The sequence below is a fragment of the Perna viridis genome, chromosome 8 (genome assembly GCF_037379345.1).
Source record: "Perna viridis isolate PV_CMFRI_1.1 ecotype Kerala chromosome 8, ASM3737934v1, whole genome shotgun sequence".
Taxonomy (NCBI): Eukaryota; Metazoa; Mollusca; class Bivalvia; order Mytilida; family Mytilidae; genus Perna; species Perna viridis.
This window is the reverse complement of record NC_142452.1, coordinates 26,281,780-26,302,044: the sequence shown is the minus strand read 5'-3', so window position 1 is coordinate 26,302,044 and position 20,265 is coordinate 26,281,780. Positions and strand designations below refer to the sequence as shown.

General features: G+C 36.2%; 2 protein-coding genes across 6 annotated transcripts in view; both read right to left on the bottom strand.

Moving 5' to 3' along the window:
* Window positions 1-1,874: 1,874 nt before the first annotated feature.
* LOC148610009 (uncharacterized) lies at window positions 1,875-5,370 on the bottom strand. 2 transcript variants are annotated; one of them, XM_088541823.1, is made up of 5 exons: window positions 4,453-5,370; window positions 3,944-4,294; window positions 3,544-3,627; window positions 3,078-3,263; window positions 1,875-2,652 (listed from the first exon to the last, which is right to left on the bottom strand). In XM_088541823.1, exons 1-5 carry the CDS (start codon window positions 4,511-4,513, stop codon window positions 2,030-2,032), a joined length of 1,305 nt encoding a protein of 434 aa, XP_088397949.1. In that variant the 5' UTR covers window positions 4,514-5,370; the 3' UTR covers window positions 1,875-2,029. The 2 variants fall into 2 exon arrangements, with proteins under 2 accessions (XP_088397949.1, XP_088397950.1); XM_088541824.1 differs by lacking the exon at window positions 3,544-3,627.
* A 4,201-nt stretch (window positions 5,371-9,571) lies between these two features.
* LOC148610008 (uncharacterized) overlaps window positions 9,572-20,265 on the bottom strand; it is a 32,620-nt gene continuing 21,926 nt past the window's right edge. For all 4 annotated transcript variants that reach the window (XM_088541819.1, XM_088541821.1, XM_088541822.1 and 1 more), the window contains 4 exons: window positions 15,105-15,538; window positions 14,503-14,668; window positions 13,912-14,114; window positions 9,572-11,879 (listed from right to left, as the gene is read on the bottom strand). In XM_088541819.1, coding sequence (XP_088397945.1) covers window positions 11,181-11,879; window positions 13,912-14,114; window positions 14,503-14,668; window positions 15,105-15,538 — 1,502 coding nt within the window. In that variant the 3' untranslated portion in view covers window positions 9,572-11,180. The remainder of the gene's footprint in view (window positions 11,880-13,911; window positions 14,115-14,502; window positions 14,669-15,104; window positions 15,539-20,265) is intronic.

Sequence of the window (20,265 nt, the reverse complement as noted above, 5' to 3'; positions counted from 1 at the left end):
TCATTAATATTCGAAATTGAACAAAAATAAGTATTGAGTATAATTATCATCTTTTTCCTTTCCATCAAATACCAATGTATCATTAACTGTGTCATGGGGTTGTAGTGGGAGAACATGTGCCTAAATGGGCTTTAGCCAATTTCCAGTGCGATTTGGATTCTCCAAGAGATCATTTGCATTTCCATAAAATTGTTCTCTGGTATTATTTATCATGTTATTCACTTTGTTTCTTTGGTGTTTATACTTTAATTCGTTCATTTCAGTTGGGTTTGATGACTTTTGAAAAATTTCGGAAATCAGTCAGTAATAACGACAAGCCATGATTTAATTCTGATATAAGACGAGAAATGCAAAAAAGATACAATCATTTCTTTACTTGAAACGAGAACCATATATTTTTTGTACAAATTTGATTGAAATTTCGTTAGCTGTTAAAGCGTTTTGTAAAAAGTTTCCCAATCAAAAGAGTCGATGGCTGCATTTAATCCAACAAAATGGGCATCTTTATAACACCAAACTAATCATTTAAAAGTGACATGAATAGGGGATGCAACATCAGTGTGTAGATCCGTAGCGTTTTGGTCACTATATTCTCTGTCGATGCTAATGACTTCTGAGAATGTTATATTGCATATTATGTATGTTATATATGGTCTATGAGGGAAGCATATCTAATGGGCTAAAATATCTAGTGGGCTAAAATATCTAATGGGCTAAAATATCTAATGGGCTAAAATATCTAATGGGCTAAAATATCTAGTGGGCTAAAATATCTAATGGGCTAAAATATCTAATGGGCTAAAATATCTAGTGGGCTAAAATATCTAATGGGCTAAAATATCTAGTGGGCTAAAATATGATATTTCTTGATCTATATATATATATATATATATATATCCACTATCATGTCGTGTGGAATATGATAGATTTCTGTTAATAAATAAACATTTGAATCCCCAGTAATTACAGATTTGATTAATATATCGTGCTTTTTCTACTGAAGTAATAAAATTTTCCCAAATGAATTTACAGCATTAGGTGGTATGTATACAGCGCAGAAAAGTATTTTATGCTTATGAAAATTGAATTGGAGCCATATCATCTCGCCAATAACAAATTCCAAGTCGCCCCTACGATATGCAGATAGCTGTTCACTTACATATGCATAAACGAACACTTCACCCCCGAAACAATTTCTATTAACGGATTGCCTTTGACATAAAATATTGAATTACTATATGTATCTATATTTTTATAAACATTTGAGTTGAATTTAATTTCGCCAGGACAATTTGCGGGTCCCAATCAAGCCAGGATGGAGGGAGACGGAAATCATATCAATTTACTTTTTTCCCAATATATTAATGTTCATGATTCTACCACTTGCAGTGACTCATTTGAAATACAATTCATGACGCAAATGTGTTCACGTTTGTATAGAGAGCTGTGGCACAAAATATGGCATGATTTGCGCAAACGGATATTCTGCAATGGCCATGTGGTTTTAGAGTGTTGGAGTTTAGTTGAATGTTGCTATAACTTGTTACATTGAAAATTTCAATTATATAGATTTATTTTGCGTTCACTTTTGTAGAGACGTGCCGGTCATGATTTTCTCATACATGTAGGTGGCTTATGGTTTTTGGATCACTGATGACCTGATAGGGTTATAACGAAAACGAAATAACAGGAAGAGAAAAAAGCGAACCAGTATTCGTTGTTACATTTATATACAAACTGTATATTTTTTTCTCCCAAATCTTAGAGACAGCATTTACTTGGTGAGCGCTTCTCGAAAAATAGAAAACGCCTATCATACGGGTTTAACCCATACATAGGCAATTAGATTTAAGGCATTCATGGAACTATTATAATACATTTGTATATTTTTATTGTAGTCAGAAGATTTTCCTGAATAGCCAGTACTCGTATTTATGTCACTGCTTTTATCATTATAATTTCAAGAATTCTTTTTTTTCATTGAAAAGTGGTAAAAAGTAAGATCTTTATTCTATACATTAAATTAAAGTCACAAATCTGCTGCATTAGTATTTGCACAATTGACACTTTCGATTGAACCTGAGTATTCGCTAAGAATATCAACTAATGTAGAATTTTTGTGTTTTATGGAATATAAGCTGTCACTATCGGTATCTGTGTCGATGTCTTTTTCAACACACGGTTGCAAATATTCATTGCTACTATTAATAGTATTGTATACATGCTCTGTCATTTCTACCAAGTCCACATTAGATGGAAGGGATTCATATCGATTTGTGTATTCTTCGTCTCCTATGACTTCTAGATATGACCGTTCTGAAGACAAATGTGAATCTGGTCGTTGCACAATGCTAGGAACATTTCTTCTTTCAATAACTCCGGGAGATGACACTGTTTCATTTCGTTGTAAATTCTCCAACATTTGACCTTCACTAATCGATTCGTATGTAGATATGATATCAAATTGTCCGTCAAACACATTATTTTGTTCATGATTCCCATCATTATCGTTTTCAATGCTTTGAATTTGAACTTTGCCTTTTGATATCAATTTACGATAGTTACATATACCAAGTACACTTAGAAATAAAAGCACTCCAAATACAAGAAATAAACTCCCTATAATTATCATGTTGATCATTTCTTGTTGACCTGAACAAAAGCAATGAAAATAGCTAGAAATAGGGTGAACAGATGACTATTTTAAGAAGGTATACTGCATCGAATGTATTATCAGTACTCATTAAAGTCCGGAATGACTATTAATGCCGAATCGTGAACATTTTTATTCTTAGGTAATCTTGATCTCTATTTATAAGTTTAGGGTCATTTTTTTAGTTTTACTTATCATTTCAAATTTAATTCTTCGCTTATTATCCTTGAATTGGTTTAGTACATGTATGTAAAATCTACAAGAATTTTTTTATGACAATGCTGCTTATAGGTCCGTTTTTGTGAACTGTTTTTTGTATCGATTTATCGGGTATTAACCAGGATTTTTAACCCAGCATATAAGTTGAAAATTAAGAAAATAAATATATATACTGAATAATCATGCACCACCATAAATCATATACCTTGATTTTTATTTCTAAAAACTGTAACGATATTAGATTTTTTGGTACTCTCAATTGGGCGTATTGTGCTCATACTTTGATGTTTCGTACTTTCAGTTGTGTCTTTGGACCTCTCAATCGTGTCCTCGTTTGGTTGCTTTGTAGTTTGTGTCGGTTTCTCCGAACAACTTGTTGACAATTCCTTCTCTATCAAATACAAAAATAATAGTTTAATTTGGTAAACTCAGTCTACATGTATATTGGATCCTGAATGAAGAATGTTGTATCAACATGAAGTAAGAGTTATAAAAATACATGGGTACCAAATACCATCAATTCATGTTCCTGAAAGAATGAATTTGAGCTGTCAGCACACAGCTAATTACATGTAATCATTTCTCAATCCGCAACAGGACTCAGCGAAAGTAAATACAGTGTATTCTGAAAGGAGTGAAAATAATAAGCAAGTAAAGATAAAATAATTTACCTTTCCGATGATATTCGTTAGAAAGTATGCCATCTTTATCTGTGGTAACATTACTTGTATTTGTTTTCCTGTTATTCATACGGTCTGAATGAAGACAGTGTCATTTATTAGTACTGAACGTTGCACGCATAAGGCTGTAGCGCGATATGACAAAGATCGTTTCCCGGCATGCTCAGAATATGTTTAAGTAAAGACGAACCAAAGCTTCTTACCTTTCTTTTAATATTCTCTTGTTATATTTATGCTGTTGTGTGTGCAAATCAAGGTGTCCTTATTGTTTTCATGATGCAGTGGTTGCAGTTCGTTCCGTTAAATGAAAAAAATGAAATACAGATTTTCATATCATGAAAAAGTGTTATGATAATTATAAAAATAATAATTATTGAAAGTATGTGCTCACCCATGATCGTTACTTGTAGTGTCTCTCGAATGAAAACTGGTTGTGTCTGAGAAAATTTCATGACGCAAGTTAGTTCAAGAGTCTTTTTACTTGACGATGCAGCAAATCGCAATGAGTATGATGTTCCATCTTTAGAGCAGTGGCACTCATTTGTTAAACACTCAGACCTCGTTTTCGTTGAGAAACAAGCATGTTGGTAAAGCCGTATACTGTCTTTTGTTTTACCATCAATTTGAAACTCAGCAAGCTGTCCTACTGGTTTTTCACCTGAGATACAATGTACCCAAAATATTTCTCCTCTTTCAACATGTCTTGGTCCTGTCAAGTGCACCTTCGTAGCCAGAACCAAACCTTCAACGAAATTAGTCAGCTTAAGTTTGAAGTTCACAATGCAGAGCTTCAGTTAGGAAGTCTATATTTGTTGATAAACTGTCTTTGTAAACCATAAGATTACTTTAAGCTGTACCCATGGTTTGAAAAATAAGAAGTATAATAAAATATGTTCTTACCTTGAGCAACAACTGTCATCAGAAAGAGATAAATAAAAATCATTTTGAAAAACAAAACCATTACAATATACGATTATAAATAACTTAATACATTTCCGTCGATCACAATTATTTCCTTTTTTATATTCAGCAAGTTCTTCAAAAAACGGAAAAAATGTTTCAATCAATAATATACCCATCGCACAATAGACAAAAATCAACTTTTACTTGGGTTGATTCTTTTCCGTTTAAAATTAATAATTTAGCGATAAAGAGGGGTTTTAGTTGATCTGGGTGTCATGAGTCAAAAGTTTTCCTCTAGGTTGGACATTACTTTTGCCGGCTAATTCATCGAGAGGTTCCGTCCTATCTTTTGTAATAAATACTCTGCTCAACCGAAATATCAAATTCATTCACAGAATTTAAGGATCTAACAAAATGAAAATTAAGTAATCGTGACAAACTGCTGTTCGCAAACTTGTCTCTGAGTGTTGTGAGTATAACAAGCTTAAACTGGAATAATAATAGATGCATTATGCATAAGAAGTGTATTTTGTTTCTTATTAAATTGAGGATATAACTGCAGACTTCTACCAATAATTGTAATAACAGTCCGTGGATATTTTCAGTCGTGTTACACTGATAAAGGAATTAAACAAACAAGCCAGGAAATTTACACTTGACCTATGACACGAAAATGTTTTCTGTAATAAATTTGTATTGAATCAGGAAACATTGTAGTTTTGCGACAAGTTTGCAAGTGTTTTTTTTATACTATTGATATACCAGGCCTACTGCTGTAAAATGAGGTGTAAATGTAAGAATATAATAGCTGTATTTACAAATCACAAGTCAGCAGTCATTCAAGAGCTTGCAAAACGACGCGTGAACTCGTAAATCGTTTGGTGTGTCCGCAAAACATGACATGATAGAACATTACTTTTTATCTCCCCCTTCCGCTTTCCTTTCATACCCCAATATGTCCAAATTGTTATAACCTAACATTTTAGCGTTAAAAGGCTGTATTTCGGATGCAATGACCACACCGTGCGCATATGCATATTCATTTATTTCGGATTTTAATTTATCGTTGTTATAAAGGTTGCATAATGAGTTAATTCGCGCACACAAGCACACACATCCACTTATAATAATTATAATAAAATGATACTGCTGCTTATTATCATAGAAATGAAAACATAACAGACATAACACATACAAATTGACAAAAAGACAAAGAAGCATCGACAAAAAAAATAAAAATAAAACAAAATAATAATACATTTCAAAAAGAAGATAAATAAAACAAACACACAAATATCAAAGTAACTCTTTTAAACGTGGGGAACAAAACTTTTGTTATTTTGTAGCACAGGTAGGCATACAGTCGTCAAAGGCCCGTACTAGTCAAGAGTATTTATTGTACATGACAACAAACTTTGTACGTGTGTATTAAATTTTAATTTACCTGTAATATTGAGTCTCTTTTTAAAATTTTTTTAATATATAAATATCCTATATCACTGTTAGTGTGAATTCCGATGTGTTTTTAATAAAATTCGTAGGTTCATACATTGTACATTTATCAGGTGAGCTCGCTAGGGCAAGCAATGTAACAGAGGAAGGTTGGCATAGCGCAAGAACTGATTCGTTCACATCTGTTGTGCATTTTTATTAGGATTATTTTAAGAATTCTTTAAACTCTACAATGGTTAGCTATGATTTAAGAATTGCTTGAGATCCAAATTAAGGACGATCAACATTGTCAGTTATCTGGCTACCATCTATGTGCTATGTTTTATTTTAAAACATCATTTAATTTTACAAGAAAATATTAACATCAACTACTTAACTCGTATGAGCATCATAGTTTTTCCACATTATTTTCCCCAGCGCATTACATGCACATGTAAGAATGCAGAAAACATTAACTGTTGCTTCAAAAGTATACCACATTGATTTATTATACCATTTCAGGATAGATGTTAAAGAGATTTGTGACATTATTGTACATGCCCCATATTTCTTTTGTATATGGTTACAGTTACTGTAACGGTTGTGAGTACAAATGTACCGGTAAATACACATCGGCATTCTTAAACTTACATTCAAAGCCAAATTACTCAACAAATTCCAATTGTCTATACTTAAATATGCATTAATTTCTCACAAGCTAACAAAACAAAAATAAAAAAACGGGCAATTCATCGACCTTGAAACTTAACTTGATTACAAAATCTTCAACAAAGATGAAAAACACTTGTAGTTGTAGATGTACAAATCATATAAAAAACCTAAAACTGGCATTAGCAACATAGAAAAATAGTCAGACGCCTTCATTATTAACACAGTAGATGAGTATTTACCTATCAGCACACCCCGTAGATTTCAGGAATAGCTCAAGTACTTACAGTCAGTTCGTCTTTTGGCAACCCGCATTAAAGGGTTTGAAGGAAAATAATATCCAATTCAGGATCAAATGGCCTCAGGGCCTTGGCATATTTCTCCCTGGCCTAAAACGTGGGTTCAAATTGAAATATCGCGGGATATTTTATTCTTTGAATTCATACCTATTTCCAGTATGGGACTGTTGTCTTCAAAACAAGAAAATCAAACTCTTTAAAGACAAAACAAGTTTGGTTAACATTCTGAATTTACTAAGTTCACCCTCAAAAGTGGTAATGAAACTTATGAGGCTATTTGTTCTTTACGTTCTGCAAAACAACATCATATTTCGTTCTGAACAAATTGAGGGCAAAGCAAATTCAATAAGTTGTTCTACTTATTGACATGAATAGTACTGCTTCAGAAGGTTAGCTCCACACACAAGCCAAAACCCGGAGAAAATACCGGAACATTTTCTTCTCCTGTTCGAGCTAAAAGCTCAAAGACTAATTGAGGAAATATGACATTGAAAGCATACAAAACAGACATGTCCGTTGTCGACACATTCATATCTATGCAAAATATAAATAAAGATTGGCCACCTAATCTTAACAAGTACTATCTTTAAAAAAAGAAAGAAATTTACTCTTTCTTACTTCCAAGTTTTAACATTTCTTTCAAGAAAATAACACATGGCATGCGATTTATTACAGTTCCGATAAAGTTTTTTTTGAACGCAATTCCAAATTTTCGATGCAGATTTTTCGAACGCCACTAATTATCAGTATTTGGCCAATCGGGAAAAAGAACTGCGATCAGGTGACTTGTGTTTCCACAGAAGAGCGTCCTAAAGATCAAAGGGTAAAAAGCGAAGCTATACGGACTGTGTCGGAAAAATGTTGTACATTTTTTGTGCACCTGTCCCTTAAAGGCCTAGCGGCATATACCATAAAATCGCAAAACAAAAGCATCATTTTTTTAGCATTTTGAATATTATTCAGAGTAAGGGAGATAACGGATACGAGCAGCCAGAAGGAAAATGATGTAATTGCAAATTTACAACAGTTAAAGATCAACTATTCACCCGAGATACTCTAAAACTGACCAAAGTGGAAAAGACGTCTTAATTGTGCTTAACAAAGTTAAGAATTCGATTTGTCCATTTGAATCTATGTAACAATTTTAGCAGCTAGAGCCTAAACGAATGGTCCATTATTTTGCCATTTCATTGGTGCCGCCCAGACAAGGTACCAGCATTTACGTTTTGAAGTAAAGCATCGAAATATGCCGGATTCGCCTCAACAAATTTAAAAAGTCACTCATTCCACTTAGGTGGAGCTACAGCCTTGTCCGTTGTGAAGAGATAAAAAAAATTGGTACGATGGGAATCTTTTCTTTATAATGTACATTCGACCAAAATAATACTTATAATTAAACAGGTCCACATATGTGCCAATTCACGACAGAGAGGACCGAATTTAGGGCTTAAGAAGAAAGGAATTAAAGTTATTTTGCAGGGTAATAGTGGCATTAAACTAGTCCATGGTGAAGAAAAAAGGTCGTCACATTATCAAATTTATAGATGCTCAGTAGTATCTGGTATGGGATTGTGGAGGAAATGACAGGGGATTTTCTCTTATAAAATGCAATACAAATACTTTATTTATGTTAATCAAAGACGCCAGTTATATCTGAACAATTAACAAGAATTTCGTCTATTGATTACATTGATTTAAAACGATTTTTTTGGGTATATAATTACAATTTTAAAAGACACAAAAAAGTAGCACAACAAGCACAGTGATCTGTAGTTTCGATATAAATTTAGGTGTTTGACACCAAGAGGCAAATATTACAACATGTTTTAAAAATTACAACGATAAATGCGAAAATAAAAATCTAGATCGAGATGGATAACATTCAAATCTAATTCAGCTTTTCTTTTCGTAAGGTAAACAAGCTGTTTATTAAAGTGTATGCATTGTTATATAATTGTGTTGTCATATGACATAAGCCATGTAAATTCATCCACAGCATCCAATGGTGCGTTTCTTTCAGCCCTGTTATATGAAGTCTATAAGGCGTATTCTATAAATACGTACACATTTGTCAATGTTGTAGCAATAGCGTTTCAAAGATATAGAATATCGTAAAAATAACGAATGAGAAGTATAAAATATATACTGAAGTTTACATGTCAAAATCTGCATCACATGCGTAAATCCCATTATATCACACAAAGGGCCACCGGCCGGCGAGTTGATATAGGTCGAGGATTGATACCACATGTGTTACAAATTTTGACATGTCATGTTCTTTATGTCATATATTTTAACTTTACTTCAAGTATGGTCCGTGAAGTGGTGCGATACAGGTCTTGAGGTGTGATATAGGGTATGCGATATAGGGTAAACGATATTAATAGGGTTTCAAAACACTTATAATGCATGTACAAAAAAAGTACACTTTAACCTAAATATATGGTATATGTCATTACCTTTCGGTGCACAATGTATGTGTTAATAAATGACAACATTCATTTAACGGTTTTTTTTCTCTAAAACTTACGTTAGATGCCGGCACCTTTCATACAACAGAAATCACTGTATTGTTTCAAACTTGTTTAGTCAATACCTTGAACTATGACTGCATGTATTGCATATATTGAGTGAATATGTATTTGTGGCTGGTATTGAATTGGTAAATTAAATCATAATTTGTAACTATAAGTTAATAATAAATATATACCTGTTCATCCTTTTTTAACTTTATCAATTAGGTACAAAATATTTTGTAGTAACAAAAGCAGTTATAATCAAAGATACTAACAAACGTCAAACAAACTAGCAAGCACACTACACCAATAATAAACCAACAACAACATACTTAACAAAGTCAGCAAACAGTTATTTTTTTGTTAGGACCATGAAAACACCTTGTTTACTTAAGTTGGGTAGACCTAAGGACATAACTCATGAAGTCAGTGATATGTTTGTATCATATTCAAGGCAGGAGATCCCCCTTTTCAAGATTTTGTAGCAAAAGATATAGACACTGTAAATGACCTCGAACTAAAGAATATTTTGTCTGATATATAGAGATTAGAATAACAGAAGAACTTGTCTGACTCTACTGATAAGATTTTGTCTACAGAACTTGTGGTTATTTCAAATAGACCAAAAAATATAACAGTCATTCCTTATAATTCAATTTTAGTATCATAGTTTAAAGAAATAAATCATAAATCAGCAAAAAAGTTTGATGACGTCAAAGTCACGTTGCAAAATTTGGTCTAGGAGCGTGTTACACTTGAAATAAAATTATTTAGAAGTGATATTGATACTCGAGTTGATTTTATCTGAAGAAAACGAATACATCTGGTTGGGGAACAAGTTACGAGTTCGTATCATAGAATATGTCGAAGCACCGTAGTTTTTTTCCAATTTTATCTGCTATATATAATTTTGATAATCCGTTATTTAAACAGATTGCGACTGGTCGATTAAGTTCTCCCTGTAGCATGTATCCGATTTCATTTCCTTTTGGTGAAATGATTGAAAAGTTATTCGAGGCAAAACCTAAAACTAGTATGTTTCCATGCTTTCCAATTGCCATTTTAGACGGTAACTTGAGGTCATGTGGCTCCAAGGAGAACACTATGCTACCATCGGTCCTTACACAATAAACTGTAGAAGAGTTAGGATTATCGTCACAGAGAACGAGAAAATTATGGTTAGAAGTAATCATATTTGTGATATTTCCAAAAAGAAAATTTAGTTTCACTGTTTTTATCTCTTTCCCTGTAAAAGTCAAAATTTTAATCTTTTTCGAGGAACCAACGACTATATTGTTTTCTGATATCGTTATAAGACATGAAGCCGTTTCCGCAACATGAATTGTTTCTTTTTTTGTTTGACTACAAACGTCAAGGAATTGCAAAGCGTTAACTTTGTCACAAGTTGTTACGCAAATGGGTTCTTTTTTAATTTCGTCAAGGGCAAATGCAATATCGCATGGTGTGTATTCCAATTCAATAATGTTGTTTAATACGCCAAATTCGTCAATTGTAAATACACGGTTGTCGTCGATGAAACAGACCAGTATAAGGTTATTGTTTGCTGTCGTTATTGCTGAAATCTTACTTTTTGTCATGTTTGCATTTGAACAAACCTCGACCCATTTCTCCTCGAACTGAGAGTCAACACACACATAAAATTGTTTTTCTTTTGGAGACTGTGCATATGTTTTCTTGTAGCTATCTAGCAACCATTCCATTGATTGCATACATAGTTTATATACATCCGTTCCATTTTTCAATTTAGAGTTTTTGGAGAAATTCATTGAGATACTACTTATTCTAGTTTCTATTTTATCCAATCTCGATACTGACGAATGAATAAACAGATAAGTATTTCATTTGAGCAAGTTTCTTTCAATATTGCAAACTGTTGTGACTCTTGGTTCACTTCTTTAGCCATTTCTTTAATATTTTCCTCTAGATTGTTAGACTTGAACTCTTTATCCAATGTTTGAATAATATCAGTTTTTTCTGACTCTAAAAGCTGCAAGTAGCCTTCAGAAATTTCGTCTTTTGCACAACAAAAACTCCGTACTAATTCATAGACCTCTTCGAAAAATCCACTATTTGGTGTTTTAACTTCGCAACTTAACTGGCTTAAAATTTGTAAAACAGAACATAAATCATCCAACTTTTTTTTGTAGATGGTAAATAGCTCTATTTTCTTGGTTTTTATATTTGAAATAGGATGGACATCATCGCAGTTCCTATGCTTTAGTAGACATTTAATACAGCAAAGTTGGTCGTGCATTGAACAAATGTATTCAACATTGTTCGATATATGTTCTTGACATTTTCTTTCAACAGGCAATAATTCCAAATACATAGATACATCAATTAGATTGTGATCAGCAAGCGTTCTCATCGATAAATGAAATTCTTTGCACCTTTGACAAAGACGTACATCGCATTCAATACACCAACATTCTGCCTTTTCATTTTTATTTTGATTCTGACATGATTGGCAGTTAGTAATTGATGGTTCCTGTGAATAAACGAAAATATCTATTCATGTTATAACCTGTCACATTCAGAAGTAGTAATACTTTACCTATGTTTTGTTTGATAAATGACCAAACACTATAGCAAGAATAATCAGGGGAACCTAGATTATAGCGGTAATCAAAATAATGTAGTCTAGGGACAAAGACCAGACATGGAAAAGAGACATTCAGAACAAAGAACATGAAGTGACTAAAATCATACATATAAAGTAACAAAAGCAAATGGGCAACTCAAACTCCACTAAAAAGTGAAGGCATGGACCAGGTGCATCGGTAGGGTAAGCGTCCTCTGCTTTTCTAGAAACACCCGCCGAGTTGCTTATAAAAAGTCAATTCCGGGGTAGACAAACGAGGAAAGGAAAAGTATGAAACGTTGAATAAATCAGTTTTCATGGTGCAGATGGATACACCGTAAACGATCCCCGAGTTCATGATGACGACCATAAAACTTCTGTAGTGATGACTTCAATCTTGTAGCAACATAACCATGTTCCATAAGCCTATTTGTTAGAATTCTAGCGCGATACAAAAAGTCTGCGTAGTTTCGGCAAGCTATGGCAAAACGCATGAGTTGTGATATGAACACTGTATACGCAGGTGCTGAAGGGATATTGCCACAGAAGTAAGGAAAGTTGACAATTCTAAATAAAAAAGTCATAACGGTTGTCGTAAAGTTTGGTTAATAGTTATCCTTTACCATCGATTTACAAGTGTAGGTCAAGATACGACGCTGACTTCTCGGTGTCTGTAGTATCCTTTATCTCAAGTTCTTTGTGGTAGATGAGATATATCGAATTCCCGAAATTAGGATTGTTTAAAGATAATACGTCATCTTTATAGCGGAAACTGAGATTAAATAATTTAGCTAAACAATATTCTTTCTATCTGATCAGATCAGTTATAAAGTCAGCCTCATAAGAGTGGAATAATAGGTCAGCAAGTAGAGGAGCACAATTCGTTCCCATTGAAATGCCGACCGTTTGTTGAAAAAAGCGTCCACTACACTTGACAAATATGTTGTCGATAATAAATTCCAGCATTTTGTTAACATTTTCCTCTGTATATTTGGAAGATGATTTGGAATTATTTCTTACGAAGAATGAGAAATCGCTACCAAGAACAATATATTTGTATCTAGGTGTACCATTTTGTTTTGAAAAACAACGATGTATACTGTTGTTAAGTCGGGATTTTAACTGAGTATGGGGGATAGAAGTATGCAGTGTTGAAAAATCATAGGTTTTAATGCTATTATATTCTGATAATAGTCTCGAACTGATTGTCTCCAAAAGATCTTTCGAATTCATGATCCACATTGAATTAATACCACTATGGGAGTAATAAGTGTTGTTGTAGGAGTGCAGACCCTTTTGATAGTTGTGAGTATAGAAGTTAAAAATTTTGAAAGAGGTTTTGTGGTGCATTTTGCAGATCCAGCTGTGTAACGTTGTTTGTATGGATTGTTGTGGAGTTTAGGACTTCAGTACATAGAGAGTAAATTTCCTCTTTGGAGAGTGTGGTAGCATCACTGCTGTTATTTTCTACGTCTACCTCTGATAATAAACATTGGATGTTTTTCAGACGAAAACAACGTTGTTTTGGGCTTTGTCTGCGGGTACGACTACATATTTGTCATGTATAGTAGACAACTAAATCGGGGTCTTTGAAAACTGATGTAGCCTTGACACTCATTGGCCTACTTAAAACTTTCATTCGTTTCAAAATTAAAGACCTCACGGCCTTTAACCACTCCGACAGAACATGTGAACTCAATTAGTTCGTGCTTGAACTGTATTGTTAGATAATTAAAAGTGGTTACAAATTAAAAGAAAATATCTTGATTCGTTGTCACGTTATTCCCAACTTTCTACCAATTAATTTATTGAAGACCTGACATGAGGGTAGATATAGCCTAAATTATTCACCACTTTGCATCAAGTTATATTGTAAGCCTGTTTTAAAAAGGTTTAATTTTACTTTTTTACACATTTCTGAAGTATATTATCAACTTACATTATCTGTATCAAATGCATCTAGAGCCTTTTTAAATGTGGTTTTCCATTCGTTTATGGTGCGCTTAATTTTTCTTAACTCATAAAATGGTGGTTCATCGCTATGAAGTTCCAAAAACTGGATCAATTCTGTACTATATCCTACGATTTGTTCTGTTAACTCGTTCTCTTCAGGCTTAGTTGAGATCTCAGATAATGTCAATCCTTTAAAATATAGATGTTAAACATAATACTTGGTTAGGTAATTTCCTTGAAGCATGACACAGTAATAATTTCACCTCATAAATATCTACATCTGATGCCAAACATTCAGTTAAAATTTGATTACATTCATTGAGCAGTTAGTGAGTAAATATGTGTAGGAAATTCTTAAATGCCTTAACGTTTTATATGCTAGACTCTTTAATATAATGTCGAAAATATAACTAAAAAGAACATACGATAATTATTCAAATGCTATATGACCTTTAAATTTATCTTTGACACCAAGAAAAATAGTTATCGAAAACATTGAAAATATCAAAATATCCGTTATTTCGAATCTGTCAACTACTTTATCTAACATTTGTTTCATTCGACGAGATAATCAAACCTTTTTCCTTTATCAATTCAAGTTGGTGTTCTGTCATTGGTTGTCTGTTAGATTCGAGATAATGCTTTGACATTTCTTTCAGTAAGGAAAAACTTTTGTTTGCGTTCTGTTCGTCCCAGTCTGTGAAGCATGGGGCACACCAGCGACTCCATGTTGATTCAAATATCTTTGCAAGTAATGGAAATATTTCATAGCCAAATACATTATACAACAACAAACTATGGTGCTATAAATATTAAGTATAAACTGAACTCCTCTCTGAATGAAGATTTTGGGCGATAACGACAGGTGCTCGATTAACACGGGTAAAGTGAATTTAAACGGTAATAAAGGGACATTTGTGTTTGTTTAATTTACTGTTGTCCGGTTTAGTCTTGTTACAGGCAAAAAACATTTCATTATAAATAACTTTTTTCTTTTTCACTTGAATTTTTAGGCTCATAAATTGTAATCGTTTCACAGAACTAAAACAAAATTTCCCAATGCAATCTTTGGAGGTCAACACGTTGTAAAAATTATTTATTACTACTTTCCACTTATTCATTAAAATCATGTGAAAAGAATCATAATACAAATTTGGTTCGTCCCCAGTCAAAACTCACCTCTTTTGCTACAGAAATAAATCTATCTTCTGGTTTATTATATAGCGAAAACATATTGAGATGCTGCAATATTGTACTGAAAGACATTGTATCATCAAATGAAGAATAATTTGTAAATATTTCCGGTATGATCATCTTAGATAATTCAACTGATGAACTAATTCTGTAGTCATATTTCTCTACATGTGTACCAAATCGTGATTCATTTTCATTGATGACTCTGTAGTTTAGCTGCCATTGATTATTAGGAACTTCTACACTTTTTAAATAGTCTGGATATTTTTGATTATGTATATTGTACTTCTCTTTCAACACACTAAATTTTGTACTAAACAGCCGCATAATGTCTGCTCGAAAACTATGGTAAACCTTAAAACAGGAAATTCCGAACAGAAGCCAACGTCTCTGGTATAAATGTACTGCCACTGGAATATCTACAACGAAGGGATAAAAAGGAAAGAATTACAAAACAAACCCTTTATACCTGTTCATAGTCCATGAAGGCACATTCTTTAGCTGTATCATAATTAAAACTAATATTACAAGCACATACTTGTTGCATTACTTCTCTTAAGACAATATCATTTTGAATTTCTTGTTTTTTGTAATTAAAAAAAAACAAAAAAACAAACAAACAAACAAACAAAAAAAAAAACAAAAAAACAAAAAACAAAAAAAACAAAAACAAAAAAAAACAAAAAACAAAATAAAACAAAAACTGTTACAGTGTACCTATTCCACAAATTTGATTTCGTATTGTGATTTTTACTTTGAAAAAAAAAACCAAGTATGCCCAATGGATATTTCTGATGCATCTTCTAATTTGTTGGAAGTAACATAAAACATGTTAAAAATAACAAGTGAAAATTATGTCACTGTAAATTATGTTTACAGTTTATCTGAAACATCATGATCCGTTCATGTTTATTTTAGAAGATTATGTTTTCATGAGGAAATGACTTATCAGTTTGTATAATATTTATTTGAATGCATCGTAATTTACCTGGTCCATGCTCCCAGTTTTTAGTGGAGTCCGAGTTGCTCATTTGTTTTTGTTACTTTGTATGTATGATTTTAGTTACTTTATGTACTTTATTGTGTATGTCTATTTTCCATGTCTGGATTACATTCTTTTGATTACCGCTATAACCGTGGTTCCCTTGATTACTCTTTTACAGGTACGTATATAAGATAAAAACTCAGCATTCGTCGTATAATATGTAATCCAATATTTCTAATAATATTTATATAAAAAAAACGTTCAATTTTTAATAAATATTTTGTAATATTTATAAACATTGTTCATCTGCATGTACTGAAATAAGAAACTAGTGATTATTCAGTGCAACAGGGACATAATAATACTGACCAAAATATGCATTTGGTCTGTTAGGAGTAGTGTGAAAATGACAATTCTGCCCCACATGCAGAAATCCTGCATAAAATCCCCAACCCCGACGGTCAAATGCAAACGGACGGCATCCCTATTGAGCATAGGGTAAATACAAGAATTATGACTTTCGTACACAATGGATTCGTTGACATTCCCACAGATGGGGATGACTTCATCAGCGAAGACGCCTTCCAGGAGAAGGTGCAGGACCAGAATCAGGAAGCACTCAAAGGGAAGGACTTACCCACCGGGGTGATCTATAAGATCTTGGAGGTGGTAGAAGTGGATGGGAAATTCGGTAAAAGCAAAATCCTCACCCTGAAGAATCGAGACGGAGAGACCACCAGGGTATGGGCCTGCCCCACTCTTAACAAAGAGAAGGGTCCCTTGCAATGAGCTTTCGTTCGGAGCACTGGATTCAAGGTGAGCAAGAAATCTCAGCAGCAGTACCTCTCCTATGATCTGGTGAGGAAGTAATAAAAAAATAATCGAGGGCTATGGGTATAGGGTTCGAAATTTCCCAATCCAAATTACTGGATTGGGAAATTTTTTTTTGGTCACTTGGAACTTTGATCTGGAGGATTCTGGAATAAGCGTGGGGAGCGAGGCGCAACCGAGCGAGGCGCGCGTTGGAAGAATCCTTCCTACGGCGCATGCTAAAAGTGGTGACCGTGGAAGGTTTTCGCAGCTGCTGCTTTTCGTCGTAGTAGAAGCTAAGACATTTCACAACCCCTGCAAATTCATATTTATCGATATCATCATCCTCCAAGCCTTTGCTCACCGCATCTTCAATCTTGGATTGGTAGGATCTGACGATGCGCACGGTATCTTCATGCTTTTTACGCTTTTGGCGGATGCGCTTGGCTACCACCGCCAACCCCGCCATCGTGATGGAATTCACGACGGCTAGTGAGCTCAACGGAATGCATGCTACGGCACCTATCCCCGTTGCGGCGGTGCTGAGTGTGCCGGTTGTGCAAATGACATTGAGCACGGTAAATGAACCCAGAGCAAAAGACACCACTTTGTCCACTCGTTTATAGATCCTCGACAGTCGGGCGTATTTATGCATTTCGAATTTGAGCTATCGCTCGATAGATTCGATCCTTGCTTCCCTGTAGGCTTTCTTCCCAAAGTCTACGGAGTCCATTTATTTATAGGAGCATGCCTAAGATGGGGATGCTTTTGAAGGGGCTATTGGGACCTAAGATCAACCCCTTACCATCGTAGAACCGACGTCCGCTCTTCAAGTATAAGCCATCGCCGTAAGTATTGGGCAAAGTACCTGGGCTGAGATACAGACCACGACCATGAGGTTTCACGCAGCATACTTTCCCACCCTTCTTGAGAAATAATCCAGATCCCACGGCCTTTTGGATGGCTGCACTACCCAAACCGCTCAATGCGCCCACGCCCAAAGCGGGCAGCACGGTTTTGGCTAGCATGGGTAGCGCAGCAGAGGCGAGACCTGCGAGCATGGGGAGGAATCCACCTTCTTTCTGCATATTATGCTTCACCTGCTTCGGACTCATCTCCAAGACCATACCACCCTTACCGCTCTGCAAGAGCTTGGCGATGCGCTGGATCTGGCGGTGAGTGAGGAGCATCTTATGCTCACCGGGTAGGTTGGCATGGACAATCGGACGCTCACGGTGCAACCGTTCTTTGCCGCACGCTGGATCTTCTCTGCCTGACCTTTCGTCAAGTTGAGACCGTACTCTTGATAATCCATTTATCTATACCTCACGCAGATGGAAGCGGATGGTGAGATTCTCCCCTCGCAGATCGATGGGGCGAGCGTCTTGATCGGTCAGATACGTCTGCATGCGGTCGATGGTTTTCAGGGTCACGGGTAAGTAGACCAGATTCTTGGGAGTCTGGATGATCTTCATGCCGGGATCGACTGCGGGAAAGAAGCTATAGATGGTGGACTGCTGCGTGCCGTTGACGTAGCTTCCGTGGATGATATCGCTATTCACGAGGATGCTATTGATGCTGATGATATTGACGATATTCTCGCCTTCCGCGTAGCCATTAGTGCTTCGATCGTAGGCATACGTCCGGCGCTCGAATCCAAGCACCGTACTGATGCTATTGGACACGTTGAAATCCACTTGGTAATTTTTGGCGAGAGTGAGGGTCGCTCTCAGCGTCGCGCGATTGGCGTCGAGAAGGATCTTAGCCTTGTGCTTATGGAGCTGCAGTTGCCGCTGGATCTCATCGTTGATATCGTCGATTCCATAGGAGCCGGTGCTCAGCTCGACGGGAAACCAGCTAGCCCCATCATCGGGAGAGTAGCGGAAGGAATTATTACCTGCATGAATATTGGGGATGGAGTAGTAGGTCTCCAGATTCACGAGGGCCATCTCGTAAGATTTCTCCTCGCGCAGCTGGAGGGATGGGTTGAAGCGAGTCGAGATCTGACTATCGTTCCCAGAGACGATGAAGGAGAACCCGTGCTTGGGCTCGGTATTGGTGACGATTTTCCGCAAAAGTGAAACTTCCATTTATCTAAGCCTCCTCAGAAGACGACGCTCATTCATCTGGCCGTCGGATTCGAATTGGAGGATTCGATCGGAGATGACTAGGGCGAAGGCTTGGGTATTGGCAGGGACGTTGCGCTCGAAGTCGGCTCGGATCTAGATATCCATCGTCGACTCTTTCAGCCGCTCGGACTGATGGCTCACGTCGATGACGAATAGGGGATAGAGATCGATGAAGTCGGAGGGATTGATGCCGCCATTGCTCAGCAGACTTTCCATGCTATAGAATTTCTTGCGGAATTCGGCAGCCTCCTTATAGAACCTGGCGACCCTGCATTGTGTGAAGCCAGCATTGAAGTCCACGGCGGGATAGCGCTCCGCATTGAGGGTCACGTGAATATTTCGCAATCGGCAGTGGTCGAAGACGGCGGCATTATGCAGCTGATCGTTACCCCTTGCGGTCTGAAAGGCGACGATGATCCATCGTGGTTTTTCTCGCCCGCTTTTAGCGGCTAGACGCCAATGAAATTGCGAGGTCTGGGGCACGGCTATGGAGTCGCACTGCCTCATGCGAAATCCGCAATCGATCTTGGTCTTGCTCTGGATGGTCTTATAGAGCCGCAGCTTCTTTTCGTCGGACGGGATGACGTGGGGGACGAACCAGGAGACCTTGCTCAAGACTACTTTGGCCACGTCGTTGACGGCGGCGGCTCGGAGGATGGCATTGGCATCCGAATCGCGCACCAGGGAGAGCTCGTGCTTGAATCCGTAGACGATCTTATCGTAGTCCTCGGCAAAGCCAAAGACGTGCTTGAGGGGGATGGAGAAGGAAAAGGATCCCTTATTGGCTGGCTTGGTGATGATATACCCGCGACGTGCTGCGAATCCAACGTTATCTGCCTCAGCATCGGCCTGGAGTCTTTGAACCATAGCTGGTTGAGGCCTTGCGATTTGGAGAAGTCGTCGGGATACGTCAGCATCCCTAGCATGGTGGTGGCGATGCCAGGGTCGTTGAGATGCTCGATCTGCTGGCCGTAGAGTCGGTAACTGATGCTGCGAAAGAGATACATGACACCGTTATGGACGAGCGATACGAGATCGGCGTCACAATACGCAGCGCCATCATTCTTCTGAAGTCGGCCTTCGATCAAGAGATAGCTTTCGGCGGGATGGAGGAAGAGATCCTGAGTCTGGATATTGATGCGTATCTCTGCGCCGGCATTATTCAGCTGCGCCCCGGCTTGAGGTTCGTATTCGTGAACCTGATATTCCTGGAGACTTTCAT

Excerpts from the sequence above, each read along its gene's own strand:
- LOC148610009 (XM_088541823.1), bottom strand. The coding sequence starts at position 4,513 with ATGGTTTTGTTTTTCAAAATGATTTTTATTTATCTCTTTCTGATGACA. Across the intron at positions 4,295-4,452 it reads GATGACAGTTGTTGCTCAAG|GTTTGGTTCTGGCTACGAAG; the intron begins GTAAGAACATAT and ends ATTTCGTTGAAG. Across the intron at positions 2,653-3,077 it reads TTTTAGAAATAAAAATCAAG|GTCAACAAGAAATGATCAAC; the intron begins GTATATGATTTA and ends GCTTTTGTTCAG.